Here is a 23,834-nt window from a genome sequence, read left to right on the forward strand (position 1 = left end):
TTTTAGTAGAGACGGGGTTTCACCATGTTGACCAGGATGGTCTTGATCTCTTGACCTCGTGATCCACCCGCCTCGGCCTCCCAAAGTGCTGGGATTACAGGCGTGAGCCACCGCGCCCGGCCCTTTTTTTTTTTTTTTAATTTTAGTAGCGATGGAGTCTCGCTATATTGGCCAGGCCAGCCTTAAACTCCTGGGCTCAAGGAATCCTCCCGCCTCAGCCTCCCAAAGTGTCATTACAGACATGAGCCACTGTGCCTGGGTAGCCACTTTAGACAGTCAGCAAAGACATCTCTGAGGAGTGGACATGGAAGCTGCGATCTGAATGGAAAGAGAACAACACAGGTGAAGGTCTGTGAGAAGAACATTCCATACAAAGGCTGAGGTCAGGAACTACTCCAGAAGCTCATAATTGCACCGGAGGCGCTTACAACCCCAAGCAGTGACAGTGGCACAGAATATTCAACATCAAATGCCTAAGATAATTTCCAGGCTGAGAAAGGCAAACCACCCTTCTGCCTGCCTGCAGTGCTTCCATCGTCCTGAAAGAGAGAGATGAAGTAAGGGAGAAGAATTGGTAGGAAATGGTGTAGAGCTGGTCTCAGAGGCAAGAACAGCCAGTCCTCCATGACCACGCCCCCACCATGCATTCACGTGTCCCTCCTGAAGAGGCTCTGATCCTGTGACCTAACCAGTTTCCACCTTGCTTCTCTCAGTGCGTTGCCATACAGTAGAATTTTTTGTTTGTTTTGTGTAGGGTTTTGTTGGTTCTTTTCCAAGTATCAATCAAAACTACATGCCAACCTCCACTCCTTGGAAATAATTAAATGACATGACGTGTCTGATTTTTTTCAGCTGGGTGATGCACTGTGATTTGCATCTGTTGAAGGAATTTATCTTAAGTCCTGAAGCCCAGCCACTTCAGACAACTAAGGTGATTTTTCTGCTCTGGTTTTGCTCATCTGGTTGGTGCATTATTGCTAAACACAAGAGTGGACCAAATGCTTCATTCTGCAACCTACTCCCTGAAGAAAGCTGCTCTTCTTTGTGAAGCGAATATGTTCATGTTTTGTTCATGAATTCCATGCAATTTCCCATCCCCTTGTTATCTCGCTTCTTTATGTTGGCAAAATTATCTTTATCTTGCTGTGACCTGTGCTTTGTACAACCCACCCGAGCAGAGCAAATCATCTGTGGCTTAACAGCAGATTTTGGATTCAAGTCCCCTTTTCTCCTCTCGGGGAAGTCAGTCTACCAATCGGCCTTCATCTGAAAGCCACAGCGAAGCACCTCCTAGCCCAAGTCTAGCTGCTGTGTGGCCGCTCCAGCGGCGTGACCTGTGACTTCCATGCAGACACCTATCAAGCGCTGCATGAGCTAATAATAATAAAATCAACTCTCCTCCCTCCCCTGCGAGGGGGGTTTCCTCGTCAGGGCCCAGAATCCGCTGGGGAAGAATCGGGGTTGGCGTGCGAAGGAGCCGGCGGCGGGGGTGTGGGATGCGGTGTTCCCGAGGCGACAGATGAAGGATTTGGGCTGTGTGGGAAGGGAATTGCGGAATTACTCCCCTTGGTTCCTGAGGGGGGCTCTGAAGGAGACAGATTAGGATGCAGAGCGCAACCCGGGCGACCGAGGGCGAGGAGGCGAGCCAAGGACACCAGCCAGAGCGCGCTTCGAGGACGCCCCTTGTGGACCGCGCTCCCAGCTCTTCGGAGTCGCCTTCCATCCTCCCACCGGCCACGGGGCAGCGAGTGCAGGGAACCCACTGTGAGCGTCCCACCCTGCGTCTGCAGGTGGACGAGCCCAAGAGCCGCACACGCCGAGGAGGGTCCCTGGTTTCCCCTGCACCAGCCCCAGGGCCGCGGCGTGCGCGGCCTCGATCCGGGTTCCTAGAGGCGGTGCGCGGGAGGGGGCGGGGCCAGCGCGGCGGCGTGGGCGCCAGGCGCGCGGGAGGAGGGAGCCGGGGGAAGGGGGCGGGGCCGCGCCGCCCGCGCCGCGCTGGGCGCTCTCGGCCAATGAGCGGCGTCCACATGCCGCGGCGGCGGCGAGAGGGGAGGCAGCGGCCGATAAATGCTATTAGAGCAGCCGCCGCTGAGCCGTCCCCGACGCCACCTCCTTCTCCTCCGCCGCATTTTCCTCCGCCGCTGTCGGGTGTGCGGGGCTGAGAGACCCGGGCGATCTTGCCGCGCACCGCCCCGCCTGCTCGCCTCCTTCGCCGCGTTCCGCCCTCTAGGGTCGGCCGGGCGCCCCCTCCTCCAGCCCGGGCGGGGCCTCTGATCGCCTTTAGAGAGCGGGGAGGGGGCTCGGGGGCCGCGGCCTGCGCTCCCGGCAGGCGGCTGAGGGCGAGGGAGGCCCTCCCTTCTGGCAAGAGGAGGGAGGGTCAGGAGCCCCCCACCCGCGGCGGAGCCTCGGGTCGCGTGAGGGGCGGTTGTCTGGGGGAGGGGGCGCGAGGTGATTCAGCGCCCGGCTAGGCGGAAGCGGCCGCAGGAGGAGGAGGGGAGCGCCCGTCTGCGCCTGGGCTCCCCGGGTGGCACGAGCCCGCGGCCCGAGTGCGAGGCGGAGGCGAGGAGGCCGCGGGGACGAGAGGCGAGGCCGGCCGGGCCCCAGAAGCCATGGAGAACGCGCACACAAAGACAGTGGAGGAGGTGCTGGGCCACTTCGGTGTCAACGAGAGCACGGGGCTGAGCCTGGAGCAGGTCAAGAAGCTCAAAGAGAGATGGGGCTCCAACGGTAGGTGCCCGGTGCCTGGCGCTCGGCTGCAGGGGCCCGGCGCGGGCCAGAGAGCCAGAGAAGATGGCTGACCGGGCTCCACCTCATGGGCTTCGGCTCCGCGCCCGCCGACGGCTGCGGACGGAGGGTCGGGGCCGCACGCCCGCCCCGCGGCGGGGAGACGGGCTGCGGGCCTCGCCTTGCCTCGCCTCGCCTCCTATCGACCTCCTCACGTCTCGGGCCCTTGACCTTCCCGGCGCGCATGGCTCGGCGGCTTCTCTCCAGCAGCAGCCGGGCCGGGTGGAGGGAGGAACGAGGCTCCTGCAGCTAGGTTGAGCCGGGCGAGACGTTTTCTCGTCCCCTGCCGATTTATGAGGCGTCGAGATCGTTGGGAAAGCCTCTGACCGTTCTTGTCTTACTCAAAGTTACACATCTGGCAGAAGTGATGACATCGCTGAAACCACTCCGGTTCAGGAGCCCTAAGTGATTTCACGCTTCGGGGTAGACCTCAGGCCATTGATTACAAAGAGTGCCTGCTTCCTTGAGATACTCTCGTTGTATGCTTTCTGCCAAAAAAAAAAAAAAAAAAAAAATCGGTTATTCCTATAGCTAGGTCTATTTTTTTAAAAATATTGATGCTTAGAATTATAGCGGTTCTTTTTAGAAAGACGGAGTACTAAAATGTCTCTCTTTTTTTAATCTCCCTCTTGACACATTGCCTGGCGAATTTCTACATTCTGCAGAGTTACCGGCTGAAGAAGGTAATCTTAACATGTTTTTTTTTTCTCTGTTGGTGTGCTGATGGTACGATGACAATTACAACACGTGTTTTTTCTAACAGGAAAAACCTTGCTGGAACTTGTGATTGAGCAGTTTGAAGACTTGCTAGTTAGGATTTTATTACTGGCAGCATGTATATCTTTTGTAAGTATAAAAAATATACATTTTATTTCCCCCCTAAAGAAAGTATTCCATAGATAAATCAGAAAACAAATGATGTTCATTGAGTGAAAACATATTAGAAGATACAATCTGTGTCTCCATGTTTAAAAACAATCTGGGTATTTTTAAATTACAATACTTGAAGCCATTGGTATTCAGATAATAAATACTTGACATTTACAGTGCAGTTAGGAATTGCCCCAGAGTGTGGCATGGTCTTATAAATTCTTGTGGTTTATCAGCTTTTAGTATCAAAAAGTTCTTCATTGGGAAGCCTTTTCTGTTTGGGGTTCTTCCATTGTTATCGTGTTGTAAGATCATACTAAGATGATGTTTGACTCTTTGTAGTCTGTAAATAGAACTTACAGAAGGAATATTCCAGTTGCTTTCCCTTCCTGGTAATGGCAAGGTGACAGTTGTTCCTGACGATGACGGCTGTGATGGCACCATTGTTGACCAAATTTGGTCACTGACCTTTAGGGTGGTATATTTATCTAAATTGGACCCCTGTCTTAAGTGATTCTTAGGTTGAGAGAACAAGGTTTAGTATAGTTGGTTCTAGATCTTAAAGGAAAAATAACCAGCATGGTGTTTTTTCGTGTGTGCTTACCCACTTGAGTTCTATATGGTTGCTAAGAAACTAGTGAAATGCAAAGAACTACAGCAGGAAAAAGGTGTTGGGGTGGCAAGTATATTTCTAGGTTATTAACTTTTTTTTAATGTTTGGTATTAATTTTTTGTTGCATTTTTCTTTCTTGGGCTGTAGACTGGTAGTTTTCCTAAAAATTATCATGAATAGGACACAGATGTTCCTAATCCTAACAGCATGAGATGCCTTTTATTATTAAATTACAGTAATCTTGCAAACACTATGATGAGAAGTGAAATTTGCCCAGTGCAATACTTCTTTCTAGTTGAGACAAAATGGACAAGACTTCACGGTTTTATTTTTGTACATATACGTATGCGTGTCCCAGGGGTCAGCCTCAGTCTTTATAACAACCATACCATAGGGGGCTATTTTGAGAATGAAATAAAGCAGTGGGCATTTATTTGGTTCCAATGAGGGAAAGATTAATTTTATACCCAATCTTTTAAGTAGATAGTGGTGGCAGGAAATAAATTTTTGGAATAATTTTTACATAAATCCTGCCATGAAACTTTATTATGCCATATTAGCCAAGTGGTGTGTAGCCGTTAAGAATTCAGTCCCCAAGAACCTTTTTTGTGGTTTTCATTGATTAAAATCGGCACTTACATAGCAACCATTCAGCATTGAGTCGATCGCTGACAGTGTATCTCTGACATATCTGTTTTTCCTTGATGGATTAAAAAATTTTTCCCCAGAAAGTAGATGCAGTTTTACCAATTCAGGGAAATGAGTAGAGCTGTCTGATTAACTATAGTTTGTCAATACATTGTCATGGGGCAAAATAAATGACATATTTGGAGGTAGTGTAAGATTTGTATTTAACTAGGTACATAATTCTGAAATAGTCTTAGCGTTGGCAGTTAAATACTGGAGTCTGATAAGGTCATTGGGAACTTCTTAGAAGTTAATCAGCTGATGTATACAAGCCAGAAGTAAAATATGTTTTTACTGAATTCTGTGTGTTACGAGTTGAAGCATTGTGGGAAACCATGGCACTGGTGTTACTATTGGGGTTCTATAGGGTCTCTTTTTTGAGTGGCCAGTTTGAGTGACTTTATATTAGCATTTTAAATTAATGTGTGTGAGTTTTGTTTTTGTTTACTTTGAAGTAGAGGCTTATAGTTTGTAGGCATTTCAAACAGGTTTTTAAATAAATGCTTTAATTTTTTTTATACGGTAGGACCTTGGCTTTTGGGAGCATTATAGAGCTATATTTTGGAGTTGAAATTTGAGTTCCTTTTTGGTAACTACCTGCAGTTATTACTTAGGAAACGAACTATGCTACCTTTTCATTTTATGAGTTGGTAAATAGCAAGAGAAAAGTGTTTAGGGAGTACTTCTAAAGAATTAATTTGCTCCAAGCCTGTAATCCCAGCACTTTGGGAGGCCAAGGCGGGTGGATCACGAGGCCAAGAGATCGAGACCATCCTGGTCAACATGGTGAAACCCCGTCTCTACTAAAAATACAAAAAATTAGCTGGGCGTGGTGGTGCGTGCCTGTAATCCCAGCTACTCAGGAGGCTGAGGCAGGAGAATTGCCTGAACCCAGGAGGTGGAGGTTGCGGTGAGCCGAGATCCTGCCATTGCACTCCAGCCTGGGTAACATGAGTGAAAATCCGTCTCTCATATAAAAAAAAAAAAAAAAGAATTAATTTGCTTTGGTTTGTTTGATCAAGGAATTGCAGTTGTAAGACCTGTTGTGTTGATTTTCTTCATGTGGGGTTGGTACTGCCACTGCATGTCATTCCTCCTGTCTTTATCTTTTAAAAGAAAGAGTGCTGATTCTTTTTTGTTTGTCAGCCTGTTTATTGCTGTTGACTTAACAGAAAAAAACATGGTAGAATATTCAGCTTTTTTTGGAGAAGTGACTAGGCAGTTCTTATATACATCATGCATCATTAAGTCATGCTCAAATTAAAAAGAATATTAGTGATTTATTTCAAATATGTAAGTAGTAAACTGTTAATTATAATTCATATTTTGCTGTAGATATAATAAGAAGCTGCATTAATGTTTTATGCTTGTGACCTGTAGGGATCAAGTTTAATTTGTAGTATTTGCCAAAGTTTTTTTTTTTTTTTTTTTTGAAAAGATCACTTGGATTGAAAGACGTAAGCTTCATCTCCCAGTGCATGTGAACATTGGAAATTGCTTAATTTGACATTCAAGACCCCCCTCTATCAATCACTTTATCTTTCCATTCTCTTCTTGGTTACCAACTTTGCTGTAAGTGTGACAGACACATCATATGGTTGCGTAACTGGAATGCCTGCCCTTTCCTCTCTTTCACTGCTTCATTAAGATATTTATTGAGTACCTGTCACAGATACTGGGGATACAGTAGTGAACAAAACAGACAAAGACCCCTACCTGGAGAATAATACTGTTGAGAAAAATAAAGCAAGGGGGCTCAGATATCAGAGTATGTGAAAGGGGGGTACAGTTTTCAAATTGGGTGATCAGGAAAGTCCTTGAGGAAGGTGACCTTTGAGAAAAAGACCCGAGGAGGTGGGCATTAGGGCCATGTTGGTCTCATTCCCATCTGTTTAAATCATAAAGTAATAATTAATATGGTAATAATTTGCATAGGTTTCTCTACCTTCCTTCCACCCTCATTTCCCATGTCAGCTACTTAGATTGACCCTAAAATGCTAGTAAAACTTTCCAGACTATAGCAGTTCTCAACCTTTGGTGTCTGTCTTCTTACTAGACCCCCTTGAAAAGCATTCCTTATTTTCCTTAGAGTTAGTGTGCCTTTTTTTTTTTTTTTTTTTAATTTTTTTTTATTTTATTTTATTTTTTTTATTTTTGTAGGTAGAGTCTCGCTCTGGTTGCCCAGGCTGGAGTGCAGTGCTACCATCTCAGCCCACTGCAACCACCTCCACCTCCTGGGTTCAAGCGATTCTCCTGCCTTAGCCTCTGAGTAGCTGGGATTTCAGGTGCCCGCCATCATGCCCAGCTAATTTTTGTACTTTTAGTAGAGACAGGGTTTTGTCATGTTGGCCAGGCTGGTCTCAAACTTCTGACCTCAGGTGATCTGCTGCCTTGGCCTTCAGAAGTGCTGAGATGACAGGCATGAGCCACCATGCCCGGCCTGAGTTAGTGCTTTTGATGTCACAAATATTTGGGTGAGTTTGTTTCAGTAGAATTTTCTGAAAATACATGAGATCTTTTTACTGTGATACCTCAGAAGAGAAACAAAGTATTTGAAATTGCATTTGTAGTCATTTTAATTTTCTTCTGTAACTATTTTAATTTTTGATTTTAAAAATGTGATAAAGGCAAATTGCTGATTAGTTTAGAGCTTTTCTTAAAATAATGGTATGAAAGGTAAATTTAATAGAGTACTTTTTTTTTTTTTTTTTTTGAGACAGAGTCTCACTCTGTCGCCATGCGCCAGACTGGAGTGCAATGGTGACATCTCTGCTCACTGCAACCTCCACCTCCCGGATTCAAGCAATTCACCTGCCTCAACCTCTTGAGTAGCTGGGACTATAGGCGCACACCACCACATCCAGCTAATTTTTTTTTATATTTTTAATGGAGACGGAGTTTCACCATGTTGGCCAGGATAGTCTCAATCTCTTGACCTCGTGATCCACCTGCCTTGGCCTCCCAAAGTGCTGGGATTACAGGCGTGAGCCACCGCGCCTGGCCTAGAGTACTTTTTAAAAAGAAGATTGTTTTCTCACGCCTGAAAAAATTAAATGTTTTTACATAGCTTTATGTCTGGATCAGAAGAAAATGAGTTCTAATTCATGCTCTTTTTTTCCATTTTACTAATCGTTGAAAGAATTGTTTCCTCTCTCAAAATTATCGTAACATTTATTGGTAATACTTTATATCATTCTGGAAAAGTGTTTAATTTCCATTTCCTCTTTTAAAAAAAAATCTAGATGTGGTTTCTTCATTTATTGAGCAATTGTTTGAGGGCCCAAAGGCACAGTGTGAGTTTCTGATAGTATAAGGAGCAAAATGTGCTTATGATCTTTTTAAGCACTTTGTTTTTCTTTTATTGAGTCTCAACATCATGACTGTCTCCCAGTTTACAGCAGAACTTGCTTTTTACCTTGGATTAAAATTTGCTTTATTTGGCCAGGCACAGTGGCTCACACCTGTAATCCCAGCCCTTTGGGAGGCCGAGGTGGGTGGATCATTTGAGGCCAAGAGTTCGTGACCAGCCTGGCCAACATGGTGTAAACCCTGCCTATACTAAAAATACAAAAATTAGCCGGGTGTGGTGGTGGGTGGTGGCGGGTGCCTGTAGTCCCAGCTACTTGGGAGGCTGAGGCAGGAGAATCACTTGAACCTGGGAGGTGGAGGTTGGAGTGAACTGAGATTATGCCACTCACTGCACTCTAGCCTGAGCAACAAAGTGAGACTCTGTCTCAAAAACAACAGCAACAGATTTGCTTGCTTTATTATACTTATCAGAAGTGAAATGCAGTACAGAGTGTTGTATAGCATTTCAGTGCTGTACAGAGATTAATCTTGTGGATAATAATTGGAAGATACCCTATTCTGCTCTATTTTAAGCAGTTTAATGTAGGTGAGTGTTCATTAGCAAGCGGTTACCTTGAATAATATTGGCATATTTGAAGCATTGAACTTGTTTGATAATGTAAGTCCCAGAAGACAGGTATTACTGTACTTAGGGCAAAGCAAAGGGAAGAAGAAACACTGTTTATGTCTAGAACTATGGGGCAGTGGTCTTCTCTTCCACTTTTCTTTTCTGCTGTTCATGAAGTTTGTTACCTTTTTCCCCTTTTTTTGTTTTGAAACTGACTCCTTCTCAGTCGCCCAAGTGCAGTGGTATGATCTCAGCTCACTGCAACCTCTGCCTCCCAGCTTCAAGTGATTCTCGTGCCTCAGCCTCCCAAGTAGCTGGGATTACTGGTGTGTGTCGCCACACCTGACTAATCTTTGTATTTTTAGTAAAGACGGGGTTTTGCCATGTTCACCAGGCTGGTCTGCAACTCCTGGCCTTAGGTGATCTGCCTGCCTTGGCTGCTTAAAGTGCTGGGATTACAGGCATGAGCCACCGTACCCAACCCAGATAATCCTTTTTACACATTGTTTAAAATTTTATATTTTCCTGAAGAGAGGGTCTGCTGTCTCCCAGTGGGGAATGCAGTGGTGTGATCATAGCTTACTGCAGCCTCAGACACCTGGGCTAAAGCCTGATTCTCCCACCTGAGCCTCCCAAATAGCTGTATAGGTGTGAGCCACCACACTTGGCCTTTTTTTTTTCCTTCTAAACAGAGTCTCAGTCTGTCACCTAGGCTGGAATGTAGTAGTGGCATGATCGTAGCTCACTATAACCTCAAACTCCTGGTTTCAAGCAATCTTCCCAAGTAGTCAGACTACAGGTATGCCCTGCCATGCCCAACTAATTAAAAGAAATTTTTTTTATATACGGATAGGGTCTCACTATGTTAGAGACCAGGCTGGTCTCTAATTCCTGGCCTCAAGAGATTTTTCCAAAGTGTTGGAATTATAGGCTTCAGCCGCGTCACCCAGCTAAAACAGATAATTCTTTTATTCTTTTTTTTTTTTTTCTTGACATGGAGTTTCACTCTTGTTGCCCAGGCTGGAGTGCAAGTGGCACAATCTTGGCTCACTATACCCTCTGCCTCCCAGGTTCAGGCGATTCTCCTGCCTCAGTTTCCCAAGTGGCTGGGATTATAGGTGTCCGCCACCATACCCAGCTAATTTTTTTGTACTGTAGTACAGACAGGGTTTCGCCATGTTGGTCAGACTGGTCTTGAACTCTGACCTCAGGTGATCTGCCTACTTCAGTCTCTCAAAGTGCTGAGATTACAGGAGTGAACCACCACATCCAGCCTGAAACAGATCATTCTTTATATTCGACCTATTGTCAAGATTGTTAGAAACATTTTCCCAGTTTCTTGTATAAATATACTTTGTATAATTTATGATAAACCATAATTTTGAACTCACATTACTACAGTAATATAATATTGCAATAAGTCATCTTGCATTTCATCAGTGTCACTCATCCAGTTTTCCTCCCCTTTCTCTTACCCCATCTCCCTCCCCATCTCCTGGATTCTTTTGTCAGCAATCCTCTTTCTCCTTATACAAGGCAGGAGGTTTTCTTGTCAATAGAACAGAACTGTGAAGGACTGCCCGACATGATCTGATATGGTTGTTCTTCATTTTGGGCTGCAGTATTTTAAAGTGGAGGTTTGCTCTGATAGTCCCACAGCTGCTTGCCATTGTCTTTCCCTTTGCTCTAGTTGTCAACGGATGTTGCTTTAAGTTTGTTCCCCAGGCATTACTGCCAAGAGGGAAATTCATACCTACTTTAACAAGGTGTGAAGCTTATCTTACAGTTGCTAATGCCTCACTGACCTTTTGGAAAGGTCATAGTTTCTCTTCAAGTTGAGCAATTTTTCTCCCCCAAGAGCTAATTAAAGTTTCTTATTTCTGATATGCTCTCCTTGGCCAATACTGAGAGTCTAGTATCAGAGCAGCTGTGATCCAGCATTTATCACAATTTACAACTTCCTGGAGAAATTTTCATTCTGGCATTACTCCTGGCCTTGACACTAGAATGCCCTGTTGAAAGCTTACAGTAACATTTGTCATATTCATTCTGGTTTTCTGCTTGCCCTAGCTCGCTGGATGTTGGTGGTGATTGGCATCTGTCAGGACCTGGTGGTCCTGGTGCCTCCTGTTTTTGTTTTGTTTGTCCTGCGCAAACTATATTTCTTATTCATGGTTACCTTCTTGCAGTATTCGTATTGGGCATTGCCTCAGTCTTCATGGTGGTTTGCTATTTGTGTGATATGTATAAAAGCTCACTGTTTAACATTCCACTAAATACAGGTGTAGTTGTTTGGATTCATTATTGCCATAAATCATTTGGAAGAGTGCTTTCATGGTTTACCAAGTAAATCTTTTTGTTTTTGAGACGGAGTCTCGCTCTTCCGCCCGGGCTGGAGTGCAGTGGCACGATCTTGGCTTACTGAAGCCTCTACCTCCCAGTTCAGGTGATTCTCCTGCCTCAGCTTCCCGAGTAGCTGGGACTGTAGGCATGTGCCACCATGCCCAGCTTATTTTTGTATTTTTAGTAGAAATGGGTTTTCACCATGTTGGCCAGGCTGGTCTCAATCTCTTGACCTCGTGATTCACCTGCCTCAGCCTCCCTAAGTGCTAGGGTTACAGGCATGATCCACCATGCCCGGCTTTTCTTTTCTTTTTTTTTTTTTTTTTTAAACCAAGTCCCACTCTGTCACCCAGGCGGGAGTGTGGTGGCATGATCTTGGCTCATTGCAACTTCCGCCTCCTAGGTTCAAGTGATTCTCTTGCCTCAGCCTCCCAAGTAGCTGGGATTACAGGCATGCCACCATGCCTGGCTAATTTTTTTGTATTTTTAGTAGAGACGGGGTTTTGCCATGTTGACGGGGCTGGTCTGGAACTTCTGACCTCAGGTAATCTGCCCACCTCAGCCTCCCAAAGTGCTGGGATTACAGGTGTGAGCCACTGTGCGCAGCTGAAATACAGTTTTGACTTCTAATAATTCTTATAAAGGAGACACAGCTGTTTGTTTATATAATTGTATTTTGCCACCATTTGTTTCTGGAGAAAGAAAATAGATTTTGTCTATCATAATCCTTTTAGTGCTAGCCACTTTTTTTTTTTTTTTTTTTTGAGATAGAGTTTTGCTCTTGTTGGCCAGGCTGGAATGCAGTGGTGTGATCTCGGCTGACTGCAGCCTCGGCCTCCTTAAGTTTAAGTGATTCTCCTGCTTCAGCCTCGTGAATAGCTGGGATTACAGGTGCCTGCCACCACACCCAACTTATTTTTTGTATTTTTAGTAGAGACGGGGTTTCGCCATGTTGGGTATGCTGGTCTGGAACTCCTGACCTCAGGTGACCTGCTTGCCTCAGCCTCCCAAGTGCCGGGATTACAGGCAGGAGCCACCTCGCCCAGCCAGTGCTAGCCACTTTTTTAAAAAGCAACATTAAACCTAAAACAACATACATTCTAACATGTGCCATTTCTCTTCTAACATGTGCCATTTCTCTTCTAGGTTTTGGCTTGGTTTGAAGAAGGTGAAGAAACAATTACAGCCTTTGTAGAACCTTTTGTAATTTTACTCATATTAGTAGCCAATGCAATTGTGGGTGTATGGCAGGTAAGCAAAAATTCTTGTAGTGTAAAATTTCAGTAAGTTATTTAAGTGACTGGGGCTGTATTAATGTTTCTGTTATCTGTTTTTCCTGATAGGTTGAGTAAAAATATATCTGTGGGAAGCTTACGTGTATTTTCCCTTTATTCCATTAATTTTTTTTTTTTGGCACAGTCTCACTCTGTTGCCCAGGCTGGAGTGCAATGGCACAATCTCGGCTCACTGCAACCTCTGCCTCCCAGGTTCAGGTGGTTCTCATGCCTCAGTCTCCCAAGTAGCTGGGACTACAGGTACACACCACCACACCCAGCTCATTTTTGTATTTTCTTGGTAGAGAAAGTGTTTCACCATGTTGGCCAGGCTGGTCATAAGCTCCTGACCTCAAGTGATCCACCCTCCTCAACCTCTCAAAGTGCTGGGATTACAGGCGTGAGCCATCATGCCTGGTCCATTAATTTAATTAATTGCAGTTTTTTGACCTTATGCATATAAACTTTGCAGTTAAGATTGCTTATTCTTCACCAAGCGTGGTGACATGGGCCTGTAGTCTCAGCTACTCAGGAGGCTGAGGTACGAGGGTTGCTTGAGCCCAGGACAAGCCTGCAGTGAGCCATGATCATACCACTGCACTTCAATCCGGGCAACAGAGCAATACCCTGTCTCAAAAAAATTTATTCATCCTTTATGATAAGAAGAAGTTAAAATGGATGAGAGAAGCTGCTTAAGGAAATGAGAATGTGAGAACCAGCATCTGTCTTTATGTCTCTTAGTTGCTTCCTGTGACATACTTTATAAAAGCTTCATGTCATTTTTGTTTTCCTTGGACTTTTTGGCAGGTTTAGCTATAAAATTTGTTTTGTTTCCCCTTCAGTGCATATTGTAGGCTCTGTGACTTAAAATTCATGTTAAGTATTGATCTTTTAGGCATTTGGATTGAAGTAGACACATCTTTTTAAAATTTTGTTCCTTTGTTTTTTCATCTCTGTTAACCAGGCTGGTATGCAATGGCACAATCTTGGCTCATTGCAGCCTCTGCCACCTGGGTTCAAGTGATTCTCCTGCCTCAGCCTCCCAAGTAGCTGGATTACAGGCACCTGATTCTATGCCTGGATAATTTTTGTATTTTTAGTAAAGATTGTGGTCTCACCATCTTGGTCAGACTGGTCTTGAGCTCCTGACCTCATGATCCACCCACCTCAGCATCCCAGAGTGCTAGGATTACAGGCATGGGCCGCTGCACCCAGCCATTTTTTTTTTAGGAGACAGTTTTGCTCTTGTTGCCCAGGCTGAAGTGCAGTGGTGCGACCTTGGCTCACCGCAACCTCCTCCTTCTGGGATCAAGCGATTCTCCTGTCTTCAGCCTCCCGAGTAGCTGGGATTACTGGTGATCACCACCATGCTCGGCTAATTTTTTGTATTTTTAGTAGAGACAGGGTTTCACCATGTTGGTCAGGCTGGTCTCAAACACCAACCTCAGGTGATTCATCCACTTTGGCCTCTCAAAGTGCTAGGCTTACAGGTGTGAGCCACTGCATCCGGCCTGACACATCTTATAAACATACTTAGTCCTGCTGAAATTGTAAACTTCTAATCTTTATCAATAAATGTTATGAGAAAGATGGCCTACTTAGAAATTTGTAATTGTGCTATATTCCTCTTCTCGTGTTTTTCTAAAAACAGTTGTATTTAGGCTGAGTGCCATGGCTCATGCCTGTGATCCCAGCACTTTGGGAGGCTGAGGCGGGGTGGATCACTTCAGGTCAGGAGTTTGAGACCAGCATGGCCAACATGGTGAAACCTTGTCTTTACTAAAAATACAGAAAATTAGCCAGGTGTAGTAGCATGCACTCCCAGCCACTTGGGAGACCGAGGCAGGCGAATAGCTTGAACCCGGGAGGCCAAGGTTGCATTGAGCCAAGATCACGCCACTGCACTCCAGCTTGGGCAACAGAACTAGACTTTGTCTCAGGAAAAAACAAATGATTTGTCTGAATTTTTAAAAAAAGAACATTCTTAAGTCTTTAGTATACTAAATGGTATAGCATCAATAGAGGGTTCTGGCCTTCTGAAAGTAAGGAAAATTATAATGACAGAATAAGGTAGTATGGGGGGCATATTATTTCTGACCAGCATCATCCAGGATGGCTTCTTGTTTTTTGTTTTTAATTTAAGACAGATTCTTGCTCTGTCACCCAGGCTGGAGTGCAGTGGCGTGATCTTGGCTCACTGCAACCTCCGCCTCGTGGGTTCAAGCAGTTCTTCTGCCTCCTCCTCCCAAGTAGCTGGGGCTACAGGTGTGTGCTACCACATGGCTAAATTTTTTGTATTCTTAGTAGAGACGGGATTTAACCTGGCTGGTCTCGAACTCCTGACCTAATGATCCACCTGCCTCAGCCTCCCAAAATGTTGGGAGTACAGGTGTGAGCCACTGTGCCCAGGCTTTTTTTTTTTTTTTGAGTCTCACTCTGTCATCTAGGCTGGAGTGCAGTGGTGTGATCTCTGCTCACTGCAACCTCCACCTCCGAACTCAAGCGATTCTCCTGCCTCAGTCTCCCAAGTAGCTGGGATTGTAGGTGTGTACCATCACACCCCAGCTAATTTTTTGTGTTTTTAGTAGAGACAGGGTTTCACCGTGCTGGCCAGGCTGGTCTCAAACTCCCAACTTTGGGAGGCTCAGCTACAGCCTCCCAAAGTGCTGGGATTAGAGGCGGTGACAAGCAATTGGTAACTCTTCAGAAACGGAGTTTTGTGAGTGAAGGAGGCTGTGGGAGATTATTCCAGAGAGGGAGTGGCAGGAGCCAAAAGGTACCAAATGTGTTTGAGCCACTTTGGCTTATCGTTCGATAAGCCACTTTGCATTTGAGCAGAAGTAACTGGAAGGGTATGGAAGTTGTAAACTTTTAGAACTAGAGGAAACCTTAGAAGTTTTGTAATTTATATTTTTGTTCTAGTATGTCAGGTATATTTGTATTTTCTTGTTGACATTTTTTTTGGTGTATACTATCTAAATTTATGGTTATTCAGTTCCTTTCCCCACTCCCTACATTAAATATTATATTTGGTAGTGTGAATATAGGGAGGAGAGGGGAGTATATTTTCAGTCATTTTATTTTTTTTATTCAATAATTTTTTTTTATTGAGACAATCTCCCTCTGTAGCCCAGGCTGGAGTGCAGTGGCATGATCTTGGCTCACTGCAACCTCCGCCTCCCAGGTCCCAGTTAAGCAATTCTCCTGCCTCAGCCTCCCGAGTAGCTGGTATTACAGGCGCATACTACCATGCCCAGCTAATTTTTGTATTTTTAGTAGAGACGGGGTTTCACCATGTTGGCCAGGTTGGTCTTGAGCGTCTGACTTCATGATATGCTCACCTCCGCCTCCCAAAGTGCTGGGATTACAGGCATGAGCCACTATGCCTGGCCTTTTTAGTGCTTTTAATTGTCATCTTTGTCCTCAGGGTCAGAGGTAATTTATCTTTTCTTTTCCCCACCAAGACAGCTTCACTCTGTTGCCCTGGCTGGGGTACAGTGCCACAATCACAAGTCACTGCAACCTCTGCCTCTTGGGCTTAGTGATCTTCCCACCTCAGCCTCCTGAGCAGCTGGGACTATAGGTGCTGTGCACCTGTAGTCCCAGCTGCTGAGTGGTATGGAAGTCTTGGACTCAAGCAATCCTCTTACCTTGGCCTTTCAAAAGTGCTGGGATTACAGGCATGAGCTACGGCGCTCAGCTGATAATTTAAGTGAATGCAAAATACAGTACTCACGCTATATTCGTTTAACCTTGAGCAGCACAGTTAAGCTCCACCCAACATGATCTTGAAGAGTAAGAATATCTGATACGAGTTTGAAATTAACTTTATCATGTATTTCTCAAATTTAAGGTTTTTTATACTTTTTCAGGGGTATATACATCAAAAGTGAGGCACACATGTTACCAGCTGTCAGCTTTGTGTCATTTAACTCTCTTTAGGCTGGTTTGGTTGTACATCTTCCATTTTGAAATCTGGAAGAAAATTGCTGTGACTAATGGTTGACAGTTCATATATGATGTCGTGAGAAATACATAGCTTGAGACTGGCAGTGCTGTGATGAGAATCTAGCCATTCATTGGTCTTTACCACTGGAGGGATAATTCTTAGGGTTGTGAGACATATTAATCACTCATAGCATTTACTGTGTGCCCAAAAACAATCTAAGCATGTTACATTTGACTTCTTATCCTCACAAGCCTTGAGGTAGGAACTGTTAGTGTCATTTTTAGAGACAGTAAATTTGTATGTTATGTAACCTTTCTACAGTCACATAGCTGTTAAGAGCCTATATTGAACCTGGGCAGCTTAGCCCAGACTATTAAACTGTACTACCTGTCATGAGACAGAACTGATTTTAAATGGTAGGGGGATTTGGCTAGAGTTGAAGGCTGTGTTTTGCAGTCTTAGGGACCGCAGAGTCTGTAATTGCTTTTCCTCATTGTTTTATCACCTTCCCTTAATTGAGGGTGCTTACTTTTCATTTTTAACATAAAATCACAAGTGCCCTTGTAAGGTAAGGTGTCTATTGCCTTAAGATATGAAGTGTTTAATACAAATGTTACTAGTGGACTTCTCTCTGTTTTTGTTTGTTTTTTTTTTTTTAACTTGAACATTTTATTTCTTGGGTTAGAAATAATTGCAGTGGCAGAAAGGTCTTTACTACTCTTCTGTTTTCTTTTATATAGGAACGAAATGCTGAAAATGCCATTGAAGCCCTTAAGGAATATGAACCTGAAATGGGCAAAGTGTATCGACAGGACAGAAAGAGTGTACAGCGGATTAAAGCTAAAGACATAGTTCCTGGTGATATTGTAGAAATTGCTGGTGAGTTGAGTTTGTCATTTTTGTTTCATTCTAGATTGTATTTCTGAATGTAGTCCTTTTCTCAAGGCTCGTAATTATATTTAAAATAATTGTTTTCATGTAGCAATTAACACATTTTAGTACCATTCATACAAATCCTGCATTTTCTAAAATTATTTTGAAGTGTTTTTGGCGGTTCTCTTCCTGTCGTTAAGGTTAAACAAGGTATTTTGAATTCTGCTTGTTTAAATACATTATAGAACACTAGTGCTAAAGAGATAAAACTTAGTATTGATTTGACGATTAATTATAGTGAGCAGTTTGTAAGAATACTGGCTAGTGACGGCACAGTTTTTTCTATTTTGGTTCTTGGCACAAATGTTAAGTCATACCTACAACTATCTAATTGAATCTATGGTCAAGGGAAATTTTATGACTCTAAAAGCTATACTTAAAAATACATCTGTGTGGCCGGGTACAGAGGCTCACGCCTATAATCCCAGCACTTTGGGAGGCTGAGGCGGACAGATCAGGAGGCCAAGCGATTGAGACCATCCTGACTAACATGGTGAAACCCTGTCTCTACTAAAAATACAAAAAAATTAGCTGGGCGTGGTGGTGCGCACCTGTAGTGCCCAGCTACTCAGAAGGCTGAGGCAGGAGAATTGCTTGAAACTGGAAAATTAAAGTTGCAATGAGCCAGGGTTGCGCCACTGCATTCCAGCCTGGCGGTAGAGCGAGACTCTGTCTCAAAAACAAACAAACAAAAAAAAAACTTCTGTGTTACACTGAGCCGGGGGTCTCTGCCTGAATTCCAGAGATCAGCTTCAAAGAGTCTGTGAATCCACTGTGAGTCCAGAACTCTCCATAGACCTCCAAAGGGTCAGTCAGTATACTCCCTGCTCTAGATAAGTGCTGCATTTATTTTCTTTCTTTTTTTTTGATATGGGAGTCTCACTGTGTTGCCCAGGCTGAGTGCAGTGTCATGATCTCAGCTCACTGCAGTGTCCGCCTCCCAAGCTCAAATGATCCTCCTACTCTAGCCCTCCAAATAGGTGGGACCAGAGGTACATGCCACCACACTCGGCTAATTTTTATAATTTTTTGTGGAGGCGGGGTTTTGCTATGTTGTTCAGGCTAGTCTCAAACTCCTGAGACCAAGTGATTCTGCCTTGTCCTCCCAAAGTGCTGGGATTACAGGCGTGAGCCACCATGCCAAGCAGCCATATTTCTGACAGTCCAAAATCACAACACCCCTGGGACCAACCAGGATAGTCTAGGTGGGTTGTTTGTTTTGGCTGTTTCATTTAAGAGAGTCATTACATATTGTTATTTAGATTATCTGGATTTTCACGCCCTTCTGAGTTAAGTATACTATTTACTTTGTTGTTATTTGTGAATTATCTCATAGTAATGCTTTTATACTGACTTGGAAAGGGTGTGCTTTGTCTTTATTGTCTTAGTCATTTTAATGAAAAGAATTTAAAGAGCTGCATCCCTTAACCCATGCTCTACAACTTTGGCCTGTGAAAGGAAATTGCCTTGTCATATTCTCTAATCCAGAAATTTTTGTAGTTCATCCAGAAAAAAAGGATAGAATTATATTTATGCCAGTAAGTCAATTATTTGGGTCTGTAAAGTATTTATGTGTAAATGGTGTGTGTAAGTGATTTAACAGCTTAAGTATATTGTTAATAAAAGTACAATGCAGAGTGAAATGTTTTGACTATTGGATTTTTTAAAACTTTGTTTTGATGCAAATGTGAACATTTTATCACAGGTGTATTATTCTGTCAGTCTATATGCACACATTTTTGTATGAACTATTGGAGGGTATATTGCAGACATGATGCCCCTTTACTCCTAAATATGTTTGTTTTATAAAATCAAGAATGTTCTGTTATATAACCCCGTTATGATTATCAGCATTTGGAAATTGATACAATAGTATATAAGATCTTATTCAGAATTTATCAGTTACCACTTTTTTTGGTGAGGGGAGGACAAGGTCTTGCTCTGTCACCCAGGCTGGAGTGCAGTGGCACCATCATGGCTCACTGTAGCATTGACCTCCTGGGCTCAAGTGTGATTTTCCTACCTCAGCCTCCTGAGTAACTGGGATCACAGTTACAAGCCACTGCGCACCTGGCTCATTTTTGTATTTTTTGAAGAAATGGGTCTTGCCATGTTGCCCAGGTTGGTCTTTCAAACCCCTGGGCTCAGGCAGTCCTCCTGTCTCAGCCTCCCAAAGTGCTGAGATTACAGGTGTGAGCCCACTGCACCTGGCCCACTTTTTTTTTTAATAGTAAAAGATATTTGAGTGAGGGAATTCTGATGGTGATGAAGAAAATAGGTCAGAATGGGGAAGGCTGGAGATACAGGGAAGCTATTTTAGTAGTCTAGGCAAGAGAAAATGAGGACAGTAACATTAAGAATAATGAAGGAAAGATTTTTGAGTTCATGAATAGTAGCACTTCAGCAGGCGTGCACATCAGAATTATCTGGGGACACTTTTTTAAAAAAAGTTTTTGTCAGGTCTCAACCTAGAATATTAACTCTGACTCTCCATTGGGTACAGAATTCTGGTCATGAGTAGTTTAAAAAGTGAGCCTCTGACTTAGATACAAAGCAGTAGGTTGTTTTTTTTTTTTTTTTTTTTTTTTTTTTTTTTTTTTTTTTTTTGAGATGGAGTTTCGCTCTTGTTGCTCAGGCTGGAGTGCAGTGGTGCTATCTCAGCTCACCTCGCAACGTCTGCCTCCCGGGTTCAAGCAATTCTCCTGCCTCCGCCTCCTGAGTAGGTGGGATTACAGGCATGCACAACCATGCCCAGCTAATTTTGTAATTTTAGTAAAGATAGGGTTTCTCCATGTTGGTCAGGCTGGTCTCAAACTCCCGACCTCAGATAATCTGCCTGCCTCGGCCTCCGAAAGTGCTGGAATTACAGGTGTGAGCCATCGTGCCTAGCCTAAAGCAGCAGATTTCTTTCTTTTTTTTTTTTTTTTTTCTTTTCTATCTCTCTCCCTCTATCCTTTCTCTCTCCTTTTTTTTTTTTTTTAATTTATTTATTTATTTTTAAACTTGGAGACAGGGTCTTGCTCTCTTGTCCAGGCTAAAGTGGAGTTGTGTGATCGTGGCTCACTGCAACCTCGAACTCCTTGGCTTAAGGGATTCTCCTGCCTCGGCCTCCTGAGTAGCTGGTGATACAGGCATGTAACACCCTGCCTTGCTTTTTTTTTTTTTTTTTTTTTTTTTTTTTATAAGTAAAGATGGCATTTTGCTTTGTTGCCCAGGCTGGTGTTGAACTCTGGGCTCAAGCAATCCTTCTGCCTTGGCCTTCTAAAATGTTGGAATTACAGGTGTGAGCCCCTGTGCCTGGCCCAAAGCAATAGATAGGAGGGTGTGTACTGGTAGGATATAGAATCAAAGATACTGGCAAGATTTCTAGTTTACATGACTGGGTGTAATAGTTCTGTACTACCTGTAGAAGGAAACACTGGAGGGAGATTGTTTTTCCACAAATAAGTGTGGTAGGTGCAGTTGTAGATGACATCACCTAAATATGTGTACAAGCTTCTGTTTGATTTTATTTAAGTTTTTAAAAAATAGAGACAGGGTCTTGCTATGTTGCCTAGGCTAATCTCAAAATCCTGGCCTCAAATGATCCTCCTGCCTTGGCCTCCCAAAGTTCTGGGATTTACAGGGGTGAGCCACTGTACTCAGCCTTATTGGGCTAGTTTAGTATGTTGAGTTTACTTGAAGACTTAGAGAAATTACCCCCGAAGCATTTATCCTTAGTTTGCATCAGTAGATGGCAATGGTAGACTGCTTCAGAGGAAACCATAACTCCAATACCACAAAGCACCATCCTTTTTGAATAAATAAACAAAAGCCAACGTCTCTTCAACGTTGGTGATTTTAGTTTCTCTTTTCCTCTGAATCCTGGTTTTTGCCAGTCCTTCCCATCTCCGTAAGGCACGCTAACCTAGTTCACTGTGAAAAACTTGGAATTCATCTTGATTTGTTTCCCTCTCTTATTCTTTGGTTTGTCTCTAAGACCATTGATTCTGTCTCCAGAACACACTCGTGTTCGTGAACTCTGTTTCTTCAGTCAGCACACTAGTCCAGCCGTCATCTCACACCGCAGCTGTCATCGTCTCCTAGCTAGGCTCTGGCGTCCTTTGTTATCTTCCTCCAGTCCATTCTCCACACGAGTGCCAGAGTAGTTTCTTAAAGATTGTGTTATTTATTCATCTGCTAAAAACCCTTAAGGGACTTCCCCATTGCACTTACAAGATGAAATTCTCTGACCTGATAAACTTGTATGTAGCTTGCTCCTGCTTCCTTCCATGATTTCATCTTTGCTGCTCCCTCATGCTGCAGACATGCAGGCCTCTTTTTCAGCTTTCAGTACCACCAAAGTTACCTTTTTATGGAAGGTTAGGCAAATTTTATAGAGTTTATTAATTTGCTCATTGCACAGATCTCATAGTGGTGAAGCTTTGGTTATTACCATGACCTGGCTTTCTCATACTGAAATTTCATTCTCCATATTGTAGCATAGTTTTGTTGTTGCATTTGATAGTTTAGAAAGGACAAATAGGCCAGGCGCAGTGGGTCACGCCTGTAATCCCAGCACTTTGGGAGGCCAAGGGGGTGGATCACCTGAGGTCAGGAGTTTGAGACCAGCCTGGCCAACATGGTGACACCCCATCTCTATTAGAAAAAAAATTAAAAGTTTAAAAAAAAAAGGCCAGGCACGGTGGCTCAAGCCTGTAATCCCAGCACTTTGGGAGGCCGAGGCGGGTGGATCACGAGGTCAAGAGATCGAGACCATCCTGGTCAACACGGTGACACCCCGTTTCTACTAAAAATACAATAAATTAGCTGGGCATGGTGGCACGTGCCTGTAATCTCAGCTACTCAGGAGGCTGAGGCAGGAGAATTGCCTGAACCCAGGAGGCGGAGGTTGCGGTGAGCCGAGATCGCGCCATTGCACTCCAGCCTGGGTAACAAGAGTGAAACTCCGTCCCAAAAAAAAAAAAAAAAAAGAAAGAAGGACAAATAATGTTTGATCTATAGTGTGTGTAACTAAAGATTTTCAGTCTAATGGAATTTTCCTTATTTATGTTGTAGTAAAATGTACATATTATAAAATTAGCCATTTTTACCATTTTTAAGTGTGCAGTTTTGTGGCATTAAGTACATTCACATTGTTTTGCATTCACATTGTTTTGGGACTGTTACCATCCAGAACTTTATCTTCCCCAACTGAAATGTACCCCTTAAACACTTAACTTCTTGTTCCCCTCTTCCCTGGCCCCTGGCAACCATTCCCTTTATTTGAATATTCAAAAGACAATGAATTTAATATTCAAAAAACCCTGAGTTTAAATCCCTTAGGTGAATATACCACTACTACCAAGCGTTGTACACATTTAAATCCATTTTCCTTTCACCTGTTTCTAAATCCTTCATGGATAGTGCTGATTTTGGTAGCTATTTACCACTTTTTTGTCCCACCTCTTCCCCCACGGTATGTATGGTAATTGCTAAAAGGCATATACATTAGCTGAACTTACTTCTGATTTCAAATTTTGTTCATAGAACACTTACGATAATGTTACAGCAGTCAGTATGACAGTTCTGTCCTTAAGATGCTCACTGGCTGGTAGTATGACAACAGTTGTTAGTTGTTGTTGTTGTTTTTGAGATGGAGTTTTGCTTTTGTTGCCCAGGCTGGGGTACAGTGGTGCGATCTTGACTCACTGCAACTTCTGCCTCCCGGGTTCAAGTGATTCCTGCCTAAGCCTCCTGAGTAGCTGGGATTATAGGCACACGCCCCCAAGCCCAGCTAATTTTTGTATTTTTGGTAGAGACAGGGTTTTACCATGTTGGCCAGGATGGTCTCAATCTCCTGACGACATGAGCCGCTGTGCCCAGCCACGCCTGGCTAATTTTTTTTGCATTTTTAGTAGAGATGAGGTTTTGCCGTGTTGGACAGGCTCGTCTTGAACTCCTGGCCTCAAAGGAGCCACCTGCTTCAGGCTCCCAAAGTGCTGGGATTATAGGCATGAGCCACTGCACCCAGCCTTCAATACAATTATTGAATGCCAAACTATTAATATATTCAAGGTCTGTGTGATCCTCATTATCTAATTCCAGAATATTTTCATCACCCTCAAAAAAACCTATACCCATTAGCAGTTGTTGCCTATGTTTTCCTCCCACCAGTTCCTGACAACCACAGTCTATTATCTGTTTTTCTGGATATTGCATATAAATGGAATCAATCTATGGTCCTTCGTGACTGGTTCTCTTAGCATAGCATGTTATATTTCGTTCATGAAAATAGCAGGTATTTCATTCCTTATTATTGCTGAATAATGTTTATCCATTAGTTGATGGACATTTGGGTTATTTCTAGTTTTGTTCTATAATGAGTAATGAATAATGTCTCACAGAACCTATTTCCTTCTCTGAAGAATAAGAAAAAAAAAGAATAATGCTATAATTTGTACATACATGCTTGTACCAATTTTT

At 43.5% G+C, this 23,834-nt stretch overlaps 1 protein-coding gene across 5 annotated transcripts in view; it reads left to right on the forward strand.

The window, feature by feature from the left end:
* The first annotated feature begins 1,947 nt into the window (after positions 1 to 1,947).
* ATP2A2 (ATPase sarcoplasmic/endoplasmic reticulum Ca2+ transporting 2) overlaps positions 1,948 to 23,834 on the forward strand; it is a 65,132-nt gene continuing 43,245 nt past the window's right edge. For 2 of the 5 annotated variants that reach the window (XR_004257176.1, XM_032239188.1), the window contains exons 1-5: positions 2,610 to 2,727; positions 3,450 to 3,467; positions 3,548 to 3,630; positions 12,360 to 12,464; positions 17,177 to 17,315. Coding sequence is in view for 4 of the 5 variants with exons in the window: in XM_032239188.1 (XP_032095079.1) it covers positions 2,610 to 2,727; positions 3,450 to 3,467; positions 3,548 to 3,630; positions 12,360 to 12,464; positions 17,177 to 17,315 (463 nt within the window). In the remaining variant the exon portion in view is untranslated. Of the gene's footprint in view, positions 2,728 to 3,449; positions 3,468 to 3,547; positions 3,631 to 12,359; positions 12,465 to 17,176; positions 17,316 to 23,834 lie in introns of all 5 variants that reach the window. The other 3 variants (XM_032301366.1, XM_032239197.1, XM_032301370.1) reach the window with 3 other exon arrangements.

Source organism: Sapajus apella, unplaced genomic scaffold, assembly GCF_009761245.1.
Source record: "Sapajus apella isolate SASKATOON/1434 unplaced genomic scaffold, GSC_monkey_1.0 scaffold2, whole genome shotgun sequence".
NCBI lineage: Eukaryota > Metazoa > Chordata > Mammalia > Primates > Cebidae > Sapajus > Sapajus apella.